The sequence below is a fragment of the Euleptes europaea genome, chromosome 2 (genome assembly GCF_029931775.1).
Source record: "Euleptes europaea isolate rEulEur1 chromosome 2, rEulEur1.hap1, whole genome shotgun sequence".
In the NCBI taxonomy this organism is placed as follows: domain Eukaryota; kingdom Metazoa; phylum Chordata; class Lepidosauria; order Squamata; family Sphaerodactylidae; genus Euleptes; species Euleptes europaea.
This window is the reverse complement of record NC_079313.1, coordinates 73,466,771-73,488,040: the sequence shown is the minus strand read 5'-3', so window position 1 is coordinate 73,488,040 and position 21,270 is coordinate 73,466,771. Positions and strand designations below refer to the sequence as shown.

The window sequence follows — 21,270 nt, the reverse complement described above, 5'->3', positions numbered from 1 at the left end:
ATTAAAGCCCACTTTAAAAACTAAAAAAAAAATGTTTCCAATATGAGCTTTTGTGAGTCACAGATCACTTCCTCAGATATGTGGAGTGGAATCAAACTGGAAACTCTGCTTAAGGGGAAGATTATTTGGGGAAGGAAGGGTTAAGACAGAGAGGATAGGTGTGAATTCTGTTACCAGTTGGTCAAGTATAAATCATTTGTGTAACTAAAACGGGATTAGCAGTTACAAACATAAGCAAGGTGATGAAGTCAACTCAGGGAGAGGTTTTCTGAAGTGAAAATTAACTGATACTGATAACAAGGTTGTGGTCTGATGAAACATGTCAGGAACAACCACTTGAAATTTCTATCTGGGATTGTAATCAATAAGGAAACTCAAACTGCTATCTCCCCCCCAGATCACCCATCCAAGGAAGGGGAAAAAAAAAGGAAGAGTGGGCTCAGAGAAGGGCCTGCTCTTGCAAGTAGGGTTGCCAGCCTCCAGATAGTAGCTGAAGATCTCCTGCTATTACAACTGATCTCCAGCCAACAGAGATCAGTTCACCTGGAGAAAATGGCTGCTTTGGCAATTGGACGCTATGGCATTGAAGTCTCTCCCCTCCCCAAACCCCGCCCTCATCAGGCTCTGCCCCAAAAAACTCCCACCGGTGGCGAAGAGGGACCTGGCAACCCTACTTGCAGGGCTTGGGCCACTTGTGATGGCTGCTGCTATGGCTCAGGCTGGATTCTGATTCACAGCATCTCGGGTTAGCATGTGGCTGCTCCCATGCAGCTGCTGCTGTGACTAGGGTTACCAGCTATGGGTTGGGAAATACCTGGAGATTTGGGGGATGGAGCCTGAGGAAGCCAGGGTTTGAGGAGGGGAGGGGCTACAATGGGGTATAATGCCATAGACTCCACCTTCCAAAGCAGCCATTTTCTCCAGGGGAACTGAACTCTGTCACCTGGAGATCGGTTGTAATAGCAGGAGGTCTCCAGCCACCACCTGGAGGTTGGCATCCCTAGCTGTGGCTCATGGCAGTAGTCCTCCTTGACACTGGAGTCTCCATAGCAACATTTGCCCTCAGCTCCTCCTCACTCCTCCTCACAACTTAAAAAACCAAAAATCCTCTTCAGGTTTTTCTAATTGTTAAGGAGAAAAATCCACTCTGAAAGCTCATGGGAGGATGCCAGCCAACAGCACTCCTGTCCCTCTCTCAATCCCCCATTGGCCTTTAGTGTCTGTACAGGCAACAGTCATAGTCTTTATGGTATACCATAAAAGAAATGGAAGTCCTTCAGCCTGCAGCCCTGCTAGCCATTCTGGGACTTCCATTTCTCCTACACTCCAAAGTATACCATTGACTTTGCTGTCTGAAGCTGCCATTTCCCATTAGGGAACTGATCACTGTAGCCTGGAGATCAGTTGTAATTCTGCAAAACTCCAGGCCCCATTGTGAGGCTGTTAACCCTAACTGTCCTCCATTGTGTACTAGACACAATCACTTTGTTGGTTTGCTTACAACTCAAAATGACACTTGCATGTTCTTGTAAGTGTACCTACAGAAAACATCAAATCTGGTTATGCCCTCAATAAATTGCATCAGCAGTGGCTACCTGGCCATCTACTGTGTTAAATGCTGCCACTGCACAGACAAAACACTATCTGAATTGCAAACAAGCATCAGTGTGATCATACGTGGGGCAACTGAAATCAGACATTACGAACAAGGTAAATGTGGTTTTAGAACGACTGTTTTATGATCAAAAGACACTACAGAATCACAACCAGAGTACAGGTCCCATGAAAGAGAGGATGGCAGTACTCAACTATGAAGAAAACAGGAAATTTAAATGTATCGATAGTGAATATAACAGCAGCTCAACAAACCTATATATACATTATGTAGTAACCTTTTGTGGTATAACATGGCAAACCATCCACAGCAACATGGATTGAAGAGGCTGCAATAATGTCTTCCTGATGGCTAAGTGGAATGAGAGAAAGGCAATGATAGATACAATAAGAACATAAGAGCCCTGCTTTGTCAGACCAGTGGTCCATCTAGTTCAGCATCCTGTCTCACTCAATAAAATTGCTAAGCACCCTCATTCCATAGTATAAAGTGCTTCCAATTTCCTTTCATGAAACGGCACTGCCAATATTTGTCCATACTGGTCCACAACACTGACTAAAATGAGAAGGAAGCAGCATGAATTGAGCACTCCACAAAGTTGTCTTCCTTTTCTAAGCACAGAGGCATTTCAGGGGGAAATGACTGCATGAACTGGAAACACAGGAGCTTCAATGCTGACTGAATATGCCCTTACATCAACGTCTGGCTCACAGAGAATCATTCGTTTAGGTGGGTTTAGGTCTAAGCTCCATGACTGGATGTCCAGACATGTTATTTGACTCTGAAAACTAGCCATTTGATTCTAAAAGCTGCCACAGGGTATATGTATCAGGCCATGGTGCTGTAAAAGGTGGGGTTAACTCTTCCCTCCCCCATTCACTTTCCCCAGTCAGGCTACTTAAAGCCCCAGTGAGGAAAAAAAGACAGAAATCCATAACCTGAAGGGACAATTTTCTATCTGTGGAAACAGAGTGTGTGTACTTTGGTCCTTAGCCTCTCTGAACAGAGGTTTTTTTTTTGTGTGTGCACCCTGCTGAAATCCTTGTTGTTCAAGTAGCTTGAAGAGAGGAATGACTCAAGGTCTCTGTTGCTTAATTAGAAATTCATAGACCTCATCTATTCTTACTCCATAATGTGCCTGGTGTTTCCGAGTAATGCTTTTAATTCATCCGTGCATGTATGAGATCATAACCTTTATCTCAACTATATCACACACACACTTAACTTGAAAAGCTTCAGGAAACAATCGTTAAGGAGGCAACATTTGGAGGGCTGCCGGCAGGGCAAGAAAGAACGTTAGAGATTGTTCGGGAGCAATTGTGAAGAAAGTGCTACAGAGAGAGGTACCAGCAACATTTCTCAGAGGGGTTTTTGAATACTCCAAAATTTAATTAACTCAGATAAGTTTTTGTCTCACTATATCCCCTCCCTTTGGATTGAATTAGACTGCTTGGCATGCAATAGATTTATCTGAAATTTATCTCATCTATGTATCACAAATTATGATTCTCTGAAAAGCAGCCTGGTCCTTCCTGATAGAATCCTGAAGTTTCCCACCCCCTGGCTGACCTTACAGATATGGAAGGTTAGAGGTTTGCTCACCATTTCAGGATTTTCCTTTCATTTCCAACCAACTTATACTCATGAGAAAGCCATGATTTTCTCTCATATGGCTAATCTTCCTCATTCAAGAGACTGGGAAGAGTAGCTGCATAAGAGTTAGCAATGGAAGCAATATTTTTCTTTGATTTCTTCATACAGAGCCTAGCAAACCTTTGATGCTTTAGAAATAATTGATAGTAATAGCTGATCAGTATCACAAGCAGCAGCAAGGAAAACCAGAGCAGAGAAATAGAAATCCAATGGGCATACTCCACTAGGCAAATTTGTCATCCAAGTCACATTGAGTGGACAGAAGACTTAATAATTAATTACAGTAACGTATCAGTATCACACCCTGACTTGGATGGTCCAGGCTAGCTCGATCTTGTCAGACCTCAGAAACTAAGTAGGTTATTTGGCAGACCACCATGAAAGTCCAGGGTCACTACGCAGAGGCAGGCAATGGCAAACCACCTCTGAATATCTGTTGCCTTGAAAACGGTATGGGGTTGCCATAAGTCAGCTGCAACTTAATAGCCCTTTCCACCACTACCACCATCAGTATTACAGTATGCCTTAAAAACAGGAGAAGAATAGAAAACTTTAAACCTTTGGGCTACAAGGCAGGACTACTATCCTAGTCTTGTTTGAAAGAATGGGAGGCACACCAACACTCTTTCATGTCTTCAGTGGTGAATGTAAAATTCATGTATACAATATTTTCCCCCACTGGTGGAATTTTTCTGGTTATGGGAAGGTGTTTCTGTGTAATTCCTTGTCAAACTAGGATGGCTGTGTTAATTACACAAGTCTAGCAAATTATGAAAGCAACTTTGTTACAATGTTAAATAGGTCAAATTGTCCTAACTCAGCTTTTGAAATCCAGTGTTCTTTTTCACCACAGCTTCCAACAAAGGATACATAAATCACCAACAAGGTTGAGCAAGATAATACTGCACTAAAAAGTAGCAGACAGCACATGCAGATTCGTCACCCTGCCCTTTGGAGAAAAACCTCCTCCAGTATCTGTTATAAAGCCCTCTGGTGTCTGGCATCTATTATAAAATCAAAAATAGTCAAAATCCATTGCCTCCACTTTCTCCTCCTCACTCACACCTTCCATCAAGTACATGAGTAACATCCTCTGGTTCATCTGTTTGATTAGAAATATTGTTTCAAGCGGCCTCTTTTAAGCTATGGGACCAATCTTCAACCATCGAACACGTACACAAATAAAGTTTGAGAGAACACAGACATCAGTGTAAATTCTATTTTTCTCTTTTATTACATTAAATTAATAATGTATTCTATAATCTTTAAAAAAAAACATTCCTACACTGCCTTTGCTTGTTTTGTGACCTGGGTGGTGGTTTTCTATTGGATCATGTTCATACACTTAAATCTTTTAAAGCCTACATGGCAAATGACAGCCACCTGATACCAACTGGTTCTATATTCCCAACACAAATGATTTGATTTCTTTAAAAGAGAAAGAAGAATGGCATGGACATAAAATGCATGACCAAAGTCATCTCGTACCAAGAGTAAAGGAGAGGAATTATCTTTTTAAGCATCATTGATTTCTAAATGAAAGAGGAACATTCTAGTCTTCAAGTTTGCCATATGGAGAGAAACCTAAACAATAAAGGATAATGCCATCCTCTGGAAAACAGAAAAGTTATTTTAACACTTTACATAAAGCAACACATCTTAACCTATTAAGAAACCAGATGTCTTAAACTAGACAGCTTAAAAAATATGTTAAAAATAAGCCCAAGATAAACAAAAGGATAATTGAAATTCAAATTTTTGGAAATAGAACTCAAGAGGGGGATGAAGCAGGCTCTTCAAACATTAAAGAAGCTTAAAAACCTGAACATTTACAGGTTCATACTTCCTATTTAAAAACACCAGGTGGAAAGATAACCAGATGGGTTTTTGAAACTTACCATGTGCTGGAGATTGGAGCCAAAGGTCTCTCCGACATGGTGTTGAGTCTATAGTAGTCCAAGAAAGTTCTGGCCACGTTCCTTCCTAATTTCATATCTGTGAGTGCTTAATTAAGGAACATTGTTTTCTTCTTTAAATTTAAAAAAAAAAAGTGTAAAGGTATATTGCACTGTGACATGATGCATAAACAAAGTTTACATGAATAAACCAACAGTTAAAATCTTCTGGGATCATTGCAGTGTTTGTTAGTAGCTATGTAAAACTGTCATTTTTAAACACAAAGAAATACGTTGCTAAAATTCTAAAGCAAGTTCCCCCTCACACCTGCATTAATTGTGTCTTGAATGGCAGTCTTCAAAGGGGTTTTTCAGTTGCTATAATACCCTGTCCCTTTGGGCATTACCAAACTTCTTTCTATAATCCAGTACCGGGCTCCGTGGAGGTACCCAGCATGCTCTAGGCTGATCCTGCATTGAGCAGGGGGTTGGACTACATGGCCTGTATGGCCCCTTCCAACTCTATGATTCTATGAATCTATGATACCTGTACAGAGTAATGCTTTTGCTGTTATTGCTTAACATTCCATAGGACTAGATTTGTGCTAGAAATCCACCAGGTCATTCACCTGAAATGAATTATGGTTACCCAGAAACTTGTTTAAACTGGAGCACTAGTCACACATGGATCTAATACTGGTTTTAAATAACTGAATGTGTGTAGACCACATTCAAATAAAAGCAGAATAAAGTCATTCAGAGGGAACCTTTTCTTCCATATGAACCCAAGAATTTAAATCAACTACTGAACCTTATGGACTATCTATGGACAAAAGGTCACTCAACCTAAAAAAAAAAATGCCTTCTTGGTGGTGGCTCTCATTTCATGGTATTCGCTCCCAAGAATTATTTCCCAAATATATGACATTGGCCCTCCAGGAAATATTGTGAAAATATTTATATTCTTCCCAGCCTTCTGAGGTTTTTGCTGTTGTTGCTAGTTTTATAGTACAGGTTGAGTATCCCTTATCCAGGCATCCACTATCCAGACAGATCAGAAAACCAGACCTTTTGAGCCAGCAAATGAATAACACATGAGGCAGGTGGGGCTGAGAGAGCTCTAAGAGAACTGTGACTAGCCCAAGGTAACCCAGCTGACTTTGAGTGTGGGAGTGGAGAAACCAACCCAGGTCGCCAGATTAGAGTCCACCGCTCTTAACTACCGCCCTTGACCACTACACCATGCTGGCTTTCCAGCTACTATATCTTCCAATAGTGGGGATATTTAGAAGTGTAATATTTCAAGATTTACAGGTATCTTATATAAGGATAACATCTCTAAAACAAAGTGTTCCTGACTATCTGCCCACTTGTGTTAGTGATATCAAAGCAAATGAGTTTAAGATGCAAAGTTCACACTCCGCTCATTATTATTTTTTTTTAAAAAATAACTAATATGAAATCATCTGGTCTTTGCTCTATAACTAAAAGATGGAAATATTATAAAGAGAAGCTGATCTATGAGGTTGTATGTGAGCTAAGGTCTAATTGCAAGAATAACACGGAAGCCTCCGATGAATTACAGTTCAATTGGTGGGAAAGACAAAATATTGACGAACATGCCCATTTATGTAGGATTAAGGTAAGAATGGGCAAGTTTCACATACTGCACAGATAATCAGGCTTATTGTTAAAACAAAATGAGATAGTAAACCTGTCTGGACTATACCATTTGAGACTAGAAGTAGGAATCATATGCAAGAATATGCCATTTTAATGTGAGGCAGTGAGATTTCCATGAGAAACTGTCACTCTTCCTAAGCAAGACTGTGTCTTGTAACTCCATGGGATCCCCCACATCCAGGCCAAACTGAACAAAGGAGGTCAAATGCCTTATTGACCAATTAAGACAGAGGAAGGCAGCAGGACCGGATGCAATTAACCCTGAAACCATCAAAAATTTCCCTGATTGGTGGGCCTACTTTTTGGCCGACCTGTTTACAGCAGTTGATAAGACTGGCCACACCCCAGATCGTTGGAAAAATGCCATCCTGGTCCCAATATACAAAAAGGGCAACCACTTGCTCCCTAATAACTACAGGCCTATAAGTCTGCTTTCCGCAATAGGGAAACTATACGCCAGACACTTGCTAAACAAACTTATAGCATGGATGGCAGAACAGAAAATTTTAGGACCTGAACAAGCTGGATTCTGTAAAGGGAAATCGCCACTGGACCATTGTATTATTCTATCACATTTGGTTAATAAATACAACAGTAGGACGGGCCCCAAACTTTAGGCGGCCTTTCTGGATTTAAAAGGAGCATTTGACTGTATATCTAGAGATCTGCTCTAGGATAAACTCTCAAAAATGGGGATAGATAGGAGATTACTGTTCTTGATAAGAAGGCTCCATACCTCCACAAGCTGCCAAGTTAGGTATTCCCATTTAGGAGAGCTCACAGAAAAAATTCCAGTTAACAAAGGGGTAAAGCAAGGCTGTTTATTGGCACCTCATCTTTTTAATTTGTTTATAAATGACCTTGCACCCTTTCTGAGTACACCTGACTGTCATAGCCCTAAATTGGGCTCAATACACGTCCCGTTACTCCTATACGCGGATGATGAGGTAGTCCTTTCCCTTACAAGAGTTGGCCTGAGATGGCTGCTATCACGATTCCTAGAGTACTGTGATCAAAATAGATTAACAGTGAATTTTGAAAAAACTAAAATCATGGTGTTTGCTAAATCATGGACCCCTCTTAAATGGAGGATAAGAGGAAATGAGATCGAGCAGGTAAAATGGTTTAAATACCTTGGTATTCACTTTCACTATAGAGCCAGTTGGGTGACACACAGGAAACTAGCAATAACTACGGTTACGAATAGCATTTCGGCAATCACCCGGTTTTACTATACTAAGGGCCAACAATATGTCCCTGCAGCTCTCAAAGTTGTTAAAGGAAAATAACAAGCACTGATGGCTACTGGAAACATCAATAAGACTTTTTATAATTCAGTCATGAAATTCAAACCTTATACAGTGAAACAGAAGCAAACAAGGTCCCGTGGTGAAAATAAATTCCACCGGGTAAGGTCTCCCGATCTGTTCACTGGGGCAGCACTAGCAGCATGCCAAGCCGCGGATGAAACAGGTACCACAGGGAAAAGTAGTTGCAGATCAATGTTGGCTGTATGTAGCCGAAGAATTTTGAGCCAAAACTTGATTTTAAAGTATATTGTAATGTAATACCTGTAATCATTATTGTATGCTTTTGTGTTCAGATTGCATAATTGCTCTTATGGAAAGGCTAGGCCTGAAGTATAAAAGCAGGTTTGAAATACTATGCATTCATGTGCACACACACACACATGAGGGCTTTGGGAAGGTGGCATCCAGGAGCCAGGAGTCAGTAAATCAGGCTGTTGGTGTCTGATACAACCTTCTACCAAGACACGGCCCAGAATTACCTACGGCCTAAGGAATGTTCCCTGCCCCAGATCATGTAACCCCAGCTAAGGTGCCGCCTCAATCCCCACTGATAGGCCTATGCTAATCCAAAGGTGTCCATTATTGGGTCTTTGTATGTCTATGCTCAATATTACGTGTATTGTACCACCCCTGACCAGAGGTTATAAAAGTTCTGACAACCCTTTGTTCTGGTGTGTGAGTTGCCCAGATTCTTTTGGGGCAAGCACACCCGACTGCATTTATTTTGGCCTTAATAAACAGATCGTTTAATCTTCCAACCTCTGACTGTATTATTTATTATTGGCTATTGAGTAATACAGGAGCACTTCAGTAACAAAAATTAGGGGTAAATTGCCCTTTACTTTGAGGAGAATTTCCTTAGAATATTTTAAGCCCGAAATAGGATTCTGGTATTTTCCTATTTCGCTGATGCTTTGTCCATCGGGCTTAATGTGGCTTGAGCAAGTATATTTGACTATATATAAGAAGAAATAATACAAAAATGCGAGACTTAAATATGCTATACAATCTTAAGAATACTAATATTGCTAATGTAATTATACAAAGGAGTCTTAACACATACATACCAAATGCCAGTGAATAGTATCACATCTGTCATGAGGAAGGCTTGTAGCGTTCTTAACAATGAGTACTCATAGCAATGCTTAAATGTGCTATATTGCCAACAGGTGCAAACTAGCATTAAAGAAACAGTACATTTTAGAAACAAGAAGAGAAGGCCTTGTGCCAATTATATGTTCAAAGCTACCAGGTCATATTACAAAAAAGTTGTTAATGCTAAGAAAACTTCTCAGCTCTTATATGGAGCTCCAATCTGGATCCAAGCTCTAAATCAGGATGTAGAAAACATACAATCCAAATTCCTAAGGAAAATTCTAGGATTACCATCCTGTGTCCCCTATGCATCGCTCTGTCTAGAAATAAACCAAATGTGTTTGGAAACCAGAGCCTGGCTCATGACAACCAAATTCTGGTTACACTGGCATTTCAGACCAGAGTTCAACAGCTTTGCCCATCATATGCTATCAGAATTTGAACGTGCTAGTTGGACAAATTATATCAAAAGCAAAATTAGATCAATTGGAATCCCCTTGGACTCTTTGCTCTGCCTCACAGATAAATCAGCTTTTGAGCTGATTAAGAACAGGCTTTTGGATATAGATCTGCAGGAGCTAAGAGGAGCGGCCGGCAGTAGATGCTCCCCTATACACTGGAAGCCCGGGACATACAATCAGTCCTTAGCATACTACCTCTCATGCTTAACTGATCCCCAACAGAGAAGGGCTTAAAAGCTCGCTAGATTTAATGCCCTTCCTTCTGCTTTGCTCTACGGAAGATTCAGTAAGGTCTCATATATGGATAGGGCCTGTCCTTGCGGGGAGGGCAAAATAGAATCAGTTTCCCATGCCCTCCTTAACTGTTCATTTTACTCTAGGGGCAGCTCTCAATTTATTGACCCGTTATTTGTGGACAGGGGATGGTTACCCGCCAAAATTAAGGTGTCTCTCCTCATGACCACCCAGGACCCCATAAAAATTGAATTGGTGGCAAGATTCTTACAGTTCGCGATTCAAGAACGTGAGCGCTTGTGCACCAAATAATGCTGGCCTAGTACTGTTAAATTGTCTAATGCACCTTAATTGATTTTACTGTAAAAACTATGGAGTTTCTTGTATTGTACAGATTTTATGTATCTGCTTTTATACACTTTATCTTATTCCAATAAAGGCTACTTGAGAGAGAGCCAAACTGAACAGCCCATAACAAATATTGTCGAAGGCTTTCACGGTCAGAGTTCATTGGTTCTTGTAGGTTATCCGGGCTGTGTGACCGTGGTCTTGGTATTTTCTTTCCTGACGTTTCGCCAGCAGCTTCAGAGGAGTAACACTGAAGGACAGCCCGTGCTTAGAGGACAATAATCTTACATTCCATTGCCCTCAAGAGTGTCCTTTGCAATACAGACTTGCTCAGTAGCCTAGACAGGTCCATCATCAAAAGGATTACTTCATCCCCTGCCTCCTCTCAGATCAACAATCCTGAAAATCTGGTTCCACTATTAGCAGAAAATGGCAACGATCTTAAGTTTTGGCTGGCATTTGGATTCAGTTGGTTCACTCCCCCCTCTTCCCCCTCCCGACTGCTCCTCTACCACCAGCATGCCGGGACTCTACCACTTTTGACTATGTTCGTGCTTTGGATCAGGCAATAGATATGTCTCTTTCTCTCTCTGAATGAAGGTGCCTTATCACAGTTGGGAAGTGCCCATGTAAAGGTCATACCCGTGTCCCTCGGAAAATGTTATTATTAATGTGAGGTTTTTAGCTAATAGTAACTTGTTCATTTTATTTAAGAATTATATATCCCATAGTTTTAGATACTGTATCTTTTAATTCTATTTTGTAATTGGTATGAATATTTTAATGGCTTTGCCGTATTAATAAATAAATCTGAATCTACCCGTGTCCCTCACCCCCATGATTCCTGGGGCGACATTGTCTCATTGTTTGTCAGACAGGTTTAATTGTACAGGGACTTTTTAAAATGGAGATGAATTCCATCGTGTGGGTCGCACCCACAATCTTAAGTTGTACAGTCTGGTTGGAGCTTTACTGCTTCATGAACAGTTTGTGAAACTAGGTTTCCCATTCCTACAATCACTGGCTTAGAGTACAAACTGAAACACTTCAATCATAGCACAGCTCTTCAAGTAAAGGTTGTCATCAGCTCATAATCATCGTTGTCATCATGAGTAGTTTGCCCTTTCAAAGAAGAGAAAGACAAATTCATAGATAACATGTTTCTCACTGGTTCCTATTAATTATGATACACAATAACTGCAACACTTTGGCATTAACAATCAGAATGTTGGGGGCCAACATGAAAATATTTTTAGTAGGATCGGGGCTGGCTGGCAGTTTCAGCATGTTCAGACCTAACAGATTGTACCTCATGTTAAGACCCAGCATCTATTACCACTTCTGATTCAATAAACACAGACCATTGGAAGGAAATGTGAACAAAGGAAAGGAAATAGGGTTGCCAACCTCCAGGTACTAGCTGGAAATCTCCTGCTATTACCACTGATATCCAGCCAACAGAGATCAGTTCACCTGGAGAAAATGGATGTTTTGGCAATTAGACTCTATGGCGTTGAAGTCCCTCCCCTCCGCAAACCCTGCCCTAGCCTCAGGCTCCACCCCAAAAATCACCTGCCGATGGCGAAGAGGGACCTGGCAACCCTAAGGGGAAAGAGGACTAAACCAGGTTTAGACCATACTTGTAACATATCAGGCTGTAAACTTTATAAAATGATGTCTTAGGCGATGAAGCAAATAAAACTTTACTTAACAGAGTGTAGTTCTAACTATAACAAAACTAAAAAACAAACAAAAAACACTGATAACTAGACTGGTAATATGTCTGGACATGAGGTTTCCTTGTTACTTTTGATGCTTTTTTGTCTCACATGTATTAAATGTGACAGACATCATAAGAAATGGAGAAATCCAGTATTTTAGCATAGCAGCCTTTTCCCCTGCCCCCAGCCCCTAGTAGAAACAAAGACAAGATTCATGTTCTAACTCAGGCCTTATTTAATATAAAAATGTGATTTTAGAAGTTTTTCTAAAAAATTAAAAACTACCCTATCTGTGTAAATACAAATACCAACTATCATGACCATCTGATATTGCCTTACAATCTCAACCCATAGAGGTGACCACCAGTGAATCAACAGGGTCACATTCCCTCTGTCCATCTTCTAATAGACTGAAGACCAAGGTTGTTTCAGTCCCATCATCAGGCCCGATGCAAGTATGGAAAGGATCCAAATAATGTGATCAAAATCATTCCTAACTGCTTTTCCACCTTCAGTGGGGGGAAAATATAAGGCCTCTTTCAAGTAGGAAAACAACAAAAACTGACACCAGGAAAGGATTAATCTCTCACACAGTGCTGTTGCAATCAATGCCACAGCCCCCCTACATAGCCCCCCTTCAACTAGGGTTGCCAGCTCCAGGTTGGGAAATACCTGGAGATTTTGGGGGCAGAGCCTGAGGAAGGCAGGGTTTGCAGTGGGGAGGGACTTTAATGCCATAGAGTCCAATTACCAAATCGGCCATTTTTTCCAGGTGAACTGATCTCTATTGGCTGGAGAACAATTGTAATCGCAGGAGATCTCCAGCCACCACCTGGAGATTGGCAACCCTACTCTCAAACCACATTTCTCTTTTAAAAACCTGGGAGATCACTTGCAGAGAGGCAAGTTTGTGTTTCAGTATTGTTGAGTAGTTCTTTAAAATACTACAGTAGAAGTTACAACTCCCACCCATTCGTTGTTTCAGACTCTTAGGAAAAGACTGCTTCCCACCAAATACACGCCAGGATACAACAACAGTGATTCCTGTTAGTTAAAAGTTATGTTTGTTCTAGTTAAAACGTATATTAGCCAGTGCTCCTCTGAATGCAGATCTCTAGTGCCACACTGATTTGCATACAGATATGTTGAACCTGCCACCCATAAAGTGCAAAAGAGAGAAGGGCAGTGTTATATAGTGCTTACCATGTTAAACTAGGATTTAGGAGACTCAGCTTCAAATCCCTAGTCTGCCATGGAAGCTTGCTGGATGACATGATGTAAGCTGCTTTGGGTCTCCAGTGGAGAGAAAGGGAGGGTGTCAGGGTTGCCAACCTCCAAGTATGAGCTGGAGATCTACTATTACAACTGATCTCCAGCCAGTAGAGATCAGTTCACCTGGAGAAAATGGCTGCTTTGGAAATTGGACTCTATGGCATTGAAGTCCCTCCCCTCCACAAACCCCACCCTCCTCAGGCTCTGCCCCATAAACCTCCCGCTGGTGGCAAAGAGGGACCTGGCAACCCTACAGGGTATGCATGGAGTAAGTAAATAAATAAATATATATGAATAATCCAAGTCAAAATTGTGGGTGGGCATTGTGTATGACTTTAGTCTTCACTTCTCTATAAGATTTAATTTCTCTGCAAGTGTTCCCCAGAACTGCTTCCCTTCATACACTTATTCACAGAACACTTCGGTTCCTACTATCATTACAAATATTGACTTGCTGTTCTTTCCTCCAGCAGTAGTGGTAATAGAACCTCCCCTGCTAATAATGACTAAAGAGAACCTCCTTTCAGAGGCAGTAAACCTCTGAATCCCAGTGCCAGGAGGCAAACATCAGAGGAAGACCTCAACCTCTGTGCCCTGTTGTTGGTCTCCTAGAGGAATCAGTTGGGCACTGTGTGACGCAAGATGATGGACTAGATGGACCAGCAGTCTGATCCAGCAGGGTTCTTCTTATGATCTTATGTAATAAACCTAAGAAGGAAGGTATACAGAGAGGGATAATTCTTCATTCCTGCAAAGAATGGCATTTGAAGCTCCTTGTGGATGAAATTTCCTAAAAAACCATCAAGAACTCATTTTTGCCAATCCCAATGGGTCAGATAAGGACACTTATCTAAGTCCCATCAAAAGCCCTAAACCTCTTATTATTCCCTGTTTCTTTTAATTTCTACAGTCCTCGATGCTGTCAAATTGAAGCGCTTAGGGGAGTTTCTTCCATTGCCAGCTTTCACTCAAGAAGATTTGTTACCCCTCTTTAGTGACAGTCTGCTCACAACCCTTCTGTGCAATTGCAGCTTCAAAAATGGCACACAGAGCCTTCCTCTGGCAATAAAAACCTCAATTTGGAAGCCTATTAGCACTATGAGTCTTTGGGGGAGATACTAAGCACTGTAGCTTTAATAGCTCGCTGATCATTTAATAATGTCACCATTGCAGAGAACAGTGGCATTATGATCATCCTTCAGCTTGTTTTGCTTTTTAAAATGCAGGGTCATTCTCCTTCCCAGAGTGTGGGTTGACTTTTCATCCTGCGTTTTTGTAATGCAATGGGAATGATTGGAAATAATTAGACTCCTTTCAAACCCACAATCTCATTTTCATAAAACCCGTTGTGTCATTTCTGTGCAACGGTAAGCGAGGCTGCTGCAGTGATAAGGATTTGACAAGGGCAAAACAGTTAGCAGTCCTGTTCAATATTTGATCAGTCCTGTGGGGTCTCTATCGAATGGATCGCATCTTAACTTTTACGTCTCTTCTAGAGGACAGCACCTCCATCAACCTGAATTGCAATGGGCTGGCTTATTAGTGTAGGGAACGCATCCAACTCTATCCTCTAAGAAGATTAAGAACTATGACCTTCTAAGCTGAAGGGACTGACAGACCTAGGTACTCTTTTGTTTTATTATGCAAGCAGCTAATATATGAAAAGGAGAGGAGAGAGGCGAATGGAGGGAAAGAACAAGTACTAAGCTCAGCTCTGCTGAATATGCCAGCTTTTTACCAAAGTCACTTTTTAGCATTACACAAATTGAAGGGTTTATAAGGCAGAGGAATGTTTCTCTCATATTGCCATGGACAATGAATACATTTTTGTCCGTTATGGATGAAATAGGCCCTCTATGTATGTGCATGAAATGTTCAGAAGTCTGGAAGCTCTCCTGAATTGAAACCCTGTCACATATCCCTTACCCTTCACAATTTAATTGATGAGTGTTATAGATCATCCAATCCTCTTCCTTTTCACATGAACCTACTCACATCCCTCATCCTGCCAACCAAACAGCCCTTACTGCTAAAAACTGGGCTCTGGTTGACTGCCAGTAGTGATCGCATTGTTTAAAAAATGTTCTGTTGTGTTGTTGTTTTTTTAAAAAAACACCCTCTTAGCATGCAGAAAACTAATTCAACAAGGAAAAAGGTTTTAGTCAAGCCAGCTTCTTGGTTTGTTTCTTATTTAAATACCCATGCATTTGCCCCCAGTCGGCAAGAAGTAACTTCTGGAAGGGGGGATATTATAGGGAAATCAGCATGGAGGAAAGGTTAAGGAGCACTGCAGTCCTGATACAGTCCACCATCACCACCGCATGGCTGTTTTTAAGAAGAATTTCAAGAGACAGGAGATTCAGTTTTCAAGGGTCTCTCTAGTTTGGTTCTTATTTTTCCAAACATAACCCTTTCTGTAACACGGGTTTATGAATTGCAATACAATACAGAAGTCCTCACCACAATCCTTTGGTCATTTTCTGGTGCCTTCAACATCTGGGGCCTTCTGACTAAAGGCAGAATTGTAGCTCATATTCTTGGCATTAGTGCCTTTTTTGCTCTCTAACACATACAGTGGAAATCATGGACATACTATACCAAGACAGCATCGGCATCATCGTAGATTAAACTCTACAGTGAATGTGGCCTTCTCACACTCCAGAGAAATCCAGACATTATTAAATCTACTCTGTGATCACAAAACAATGTTTGGAAATCAAAGGCAATGCACAAATGGCCTGCCTGATATAAGACTCTTCTGTTAAAAAAACAACAACATGGTAAGGACTTAAAAGAACAATCCTAAACAGCTCTACTCAGAAGTAAATCCCATTTATTTTAATGGTGATTACTTTCAGGAAAGTATTTTTAGGATTGCAGCCTAACTTAATAAATGATGCAAGATATACAGAACTCAAAGGGAACTTCAGACAAGCTGGCTGGGGGAAAGTTCTGGGAAATCTAATGGCAGAGGGCTTGAACTGAATTAAATATAAATGTTTCCAGATTTTCATTTGAAGTTGGATTGTGCTGTGAAAGAATCACAAGGGTGGATGGGGACCTCATAACTTATCCAATGTAGTCTCCTACCAAAGGCAAAACTCCTAAAAGTATACAATACTTAGCATATACTCATCTATTCCTAGGGTTGTCAACCTCCAGGTATTAGCTGGAGATCTCCTGCTATTACCACTGATCTCCAGCCGATAGAGATCAGTTCACCTGGCGAAAATGGTCACTTTGGCAATTGGACTCTATAGTCCCTCCCCTCCCCAAACCCTGCCCTCCTCAAGGTCTGCCCCCAAAATCTCCTGCCGGTGGCGAAGAGGGACCTGGCAACCCTATCTATTCCCTATTTAGAAACATCCAGGGTAGTTTTCCTGGGTAATCTGCTATATGGGCCAACTTTTGCCAGGTCTAAAGAGCTTTCTTCAACATTAACAAAAGAGGAGCTAAAGTGGAGTGGAAGCCAATTTGTTTGCAAAGAACCAGCAGATTCTTTGATGATTGAATTTCTCCTGGGAAAGAGAATGACAACTTCTAATGCTGTCTATACTTAAAAAAAAAAAAAAGAGTCTGCAGGTCCTAAGTAATAGTCATGCTTCAGTTTGTTTTGTGTTTTCCTGAGCTCAGTGCAAACTGTAGTGATTTAAAGCCTGGAGATCAAGTAGGATACTGCAGATTCAAAATTATTTATTTCTTTATTTCTGGAAACCTCACTACAGAATATTTACTGCATATGGGGCTATTTAGGGAAGGGGGCAAAGTTCGACTGAATTTTTTCAATTAAAACAAGCAGTCTTTTTTTGAAAGATTTAAAGTCTTATCAGGGAGGAGTGAATAACTCAAGAGATTGAGGCTCAGGATGTAGATATGGGGGAAAGGAAGTGAAAACATTATTTTGCAAAGGAAGGAATCAAAATGGGGGAACAAATCCTTCACTCAGTACCATTGCCTGCTTCTCAATATTCATGTTATCTTTCCCACTTAGTTATCTGTGATGCCTGATAATATTAATTTAGAAGAATTGTTCTGTGTGCTAGAGATGATCAGGGAGTAGTTTTTTAGTTCAACATTAAATGGTCATTGCATATGACTGAAATGTAGCAATCTGTTTTGATATAAAGCATTGACAGATGTGGTACAAAGAGAATCTGATCTATATTAAGGTCAGGATTTTCTCAATGTGATTTTGGAATGCTTATTCTTGCAGGGATGATTACTTAATCATAATTATTTGATACCGGTAATCAGGGATGATCATTTTGGAATACTGATTGCATTCTACCAACTCTGTATGAATGGCAATTTGAGGGTACCAGTGTCCAGATGATGCACTGCAACCACAGAACAACAGGGGCTTGTTAAGACAACAGAAAACTCACTTGGAAGGTTAAGCCTTCATAGTGGATCATAGTCATAATTCCATGGAATTAAGAAGAAAGGAGAAATTCAATATATCCTATTCTCTGACTATTCCTCCAGTCTAAGGAGCCTTCCTGTCACTTAAATAGGTCTTCCATTGGAGGAAGAGCCACTTAAGTTGGAGGAAGGCTACAAAAAAGATGGTTAGATCCACCCCACTGTGATAATGGATTGCCCACAATGCTTCTGTTTCTTGTGAGTTAATGCTGACCATTAAAATGAATACTGTATGATGCTTTCCCAGTTGTACCAGAAAGAAGTGTTGGATTTTTAGCACTTACTTGCATTGCAGCAAAAAATATGAGAGACTCTTAACATATACAGTAATTGGTTCTTGGTGGCCTTTTGTTCTCATGTACATTTATAAGACATTGCATATGAAGCAAAACTGAGGAAAGTTGGCTCCACCAGGTGCTGACTTAAGGCAGGTCAATACCTCATAGCATGAAATCCTATCAGAACTTCTCTGTTGCTTCTGAAAAGATTTTATATGAGACACCAATAATCTTATATTCTAATAGCAAAGTCAGCCAAATCTTTGGATACTTAAATTTGGTGATGAGAGCTATAAATAGCCAAGACAGATCTTTCTACAAAACTGAAAAGGGCTTCAGGTCTGCAGAAAAATGTGAAATAAAAAATTACATTGGGGGTTTAAAAAACCCCAAAATGATAAAAGGCTATCTGTAAAAGGGAGTTCTAACTGGGCAAGTGTTAAAAGATAAGACTCTAAGTTATGAGCAGCTGCAGGTTTTGGTGGTTAAATGTTAGATAATTTTGATTGTAAACAATGTTTTATACTTAATACTTTGATAAGTTTCAGTAGTTTAGAGAATTTTCTTTGTTTGTGTTTTAATTTGGTACTAAAATGTAAATGTAAACATAAATGTTATCAAATATTGTTACTTGATTTTAGAGTGATTTTAGTTCAATTTTTGTAATGGCCTTTGGCGACATGCAATAAACTTGGACCTTGAACTTTGATAAAAGGAGCACCTGTAACTTTAAGCAATGGATTCCCTCAGTGACTGTTGCTAGGCAACCTCAGCATTCTAGGTTTCAGTTGAAGTGAGTAAAAGGCAGGGGGAGGCAGTAGGGCCTCTTCTAAGCCTATTTTAGCCTTAGGGGGAGGACTCACCAGCCCTGACTAGGGTTGCCAGCTCCAGGTTGGGAAATTCCTAGAGATTTTGTTGTGAAGGAGGGCAGGGTTTGGGGAAAGGAGAGGCCTCAGTTGGATATAATGCCATAGAGTTCACCCTCCAAAGCAGTCATTTTCTCCAGGGGACAGATCTCTGCCATCTGGAATTCAGTTCCAATTCTGGGAGATCGCTGGACCCACCTGGAGGTTGGCCACCCTAGGCCTGACAGCAACCTCTGGGTGACCTGATAGCACCTGATTTGCATGATTCAACTACACTTAGCTATTTGCTACTGTTCAACAGCAGCCACCCTATGAAAACCAGTGTGGTGTAACAGTTGGAGCTTCAGAGTAGGGCCTGGGAGACCCAGGTTCAAATGCCCAACTTGCTGTGGAAGCTCACTGGGTAAATTTGGACCAGTTACATACTTTCAGCCTAAGCTACCTCATAGGATTGTTGTGTGGATAAAAAGGAGGAGAGGAGAATAGTGTAAGCTGCTTTGATCCCCACTATGGAGAAAGGTGGGGTATGAATGAAGTAAATAAATAATAAATGTGGCTATAGATTGGAGGCAGATTAAAGGTAGGTTGGTGAATAGCTGAGAAGGAGAGAATAGGGCAGGGAAAGGGGAGAGGATATAGCAGTTGCCAGGAGGGCAGAAAGAGGAAATAAGTGTAGGGAGGGGAAAACAAGGGAAAGTGAGATGCCACCCCACAAGTCCTTGAGGGTTCCCCACCATGCAACTGGGCCTGGCCAATAGCTAGTAGACATACTTTAAAATTGTTCTTAATGCCCAGAAGAAAGAATGCTAGATGTGTAAGCCTAGACTGAGTGTGATGTAAGACCTAGGTGGGGATTAAGCAAACATGTGGGATTTGAGCTTTAGCAGAACAGTACAGTACAAGAAAACACCACTGCATAAGAGAGACTCTGGGACTTCATGCAGACAGGAAATGTTTCTTCTGCATAATTTGCCACTGCAAGGGGGGAAACCCCTTCTCTGTGCTTTTGGGTAAACCTAGAGTCCCAGCAGATCTACAGACAACAAGATAGCATCTGAATCCCACTGACCAGAATTTAGTGAGAGACCTTAATTAAAGTAGAACTAGAAGAAAAATGCATGTCAGTCGAACACACTTGGGAGAATGTAGCCATGGGGTGAAATTGAACAAGAGGAAAGCAAAAAATAGAAAGTAAATGGAAATTGTTCAAAGGTAATTGAATGTATGTCTGAGCATTTATGTGTGCTAGCTAGCAATAAATACACTTTGTGGCAAAGCAAGCCAATATGGCCAAATAAAGAAAGTGCAGAAAGCAATCAAGGGGAAGGAAAAGTATAAGCAACCTGAACTAAAGTACTATTTTGAGCTGAAATGGAAGAGGCCTGAAAGCAAGAATGAGAGCATCAGTTTGCACTGCTGCTGCTAATGCAGAATCATGGACATAGCAACTGGAGCAGAACCAAACACAATCATCCAACTCACAATTTGAAAGTCATCCAAATGCATTTGTAAACCAGAACAGGGAGTTGTGTGGTACAGGGGAATAAGAGAAAGATCAGCACGGCATCAGATATGGACTCCAGGCTGCTGAAGTTCAGTGGGCTGTTACTGCACCACAACTGCAGAGAGATCCATGAAATCTGCAGAGAGAGCCACAAGTATATGCCAGAAAGACAAACACGCTTGAAAATGCATATTTCCTCACCTTTCCACTAATATCTTGCTCTTATTCACTGGGTGCCACCAAGCACCTCTTGAGCATTTGACCACTACAGTAAGAGTGTTGTTGAGTTGTTCATACAGATGTGGCTGAAAACAGCCAGGTGGATGTAACACCTTGACCAGTCTCTTAGTAACAGTCTGAAATCTGACAGGTATCAGTCTTAAGGGTCAGGGGATAGAAGAGCCATCAAACCAGGACTGAGCAGACACAACCCAGCTCAAAAATTTCCTCTCACTATACAAAAATAAAGAAGAATGTTTCCTACGAAGAAATGTTTTTGTGCTAATCTCCTGCTCTGTTCTTTCCCTTGCTCTGTTTCGTTTGTTTCACGTTTGCCAGGTTCGAAAGTGCTTCTTTGGAGAGGGACCTATTTGTTTATATTCTGTAAAGTGCCTATGACATTTTAGGCATTTATATGAATAATTAGCTCACTTTGAACAAAGCCATTGCAATATGTTTATATCTGCACAGCAAAACTGTGCATTTTATCACATGAAGAGAGAATAAAAGAATTCAAAAACAAACCAAAAGGAAAAGGAAAAGGAAAGGAGAGCTCTCTAAGAAATTGTTCTGGATCAGAGATATTTCCCTTCACCTTGGCCAAAAACGCATGGCTGTTTTGTCTGGCTAATCTCCAGCAAAAGTTGCAAATCTGTAAAGTCATCACACACGGGAGTCTCCCACGCACCTGATC

General features: G+C 40.9%; 1 protein-coding gene across 1 annotated transcript in view; it reads right to left on the bottom strand.

Annotated features, from left to right (window-relative positions):
• Window positions 1-21,270, bottom strand: part of BEND5 (BEN domain containing 5) — a 1,050,378-nt gene that overhangs the window by 3,596 nt on the left and 1,025,512 nt on the right. Inside the window, exon 12 of the mRNA XM_056844383.1 lies at window positions 5,167-5,263. Coding sequence (XP_056700361.1) covers window positions 5,167-5,263 — 97 coding nt within the window. The remainder of the gene's footprint in view (window positions 1-5,166; window positions 5,264-21,270) is intronic.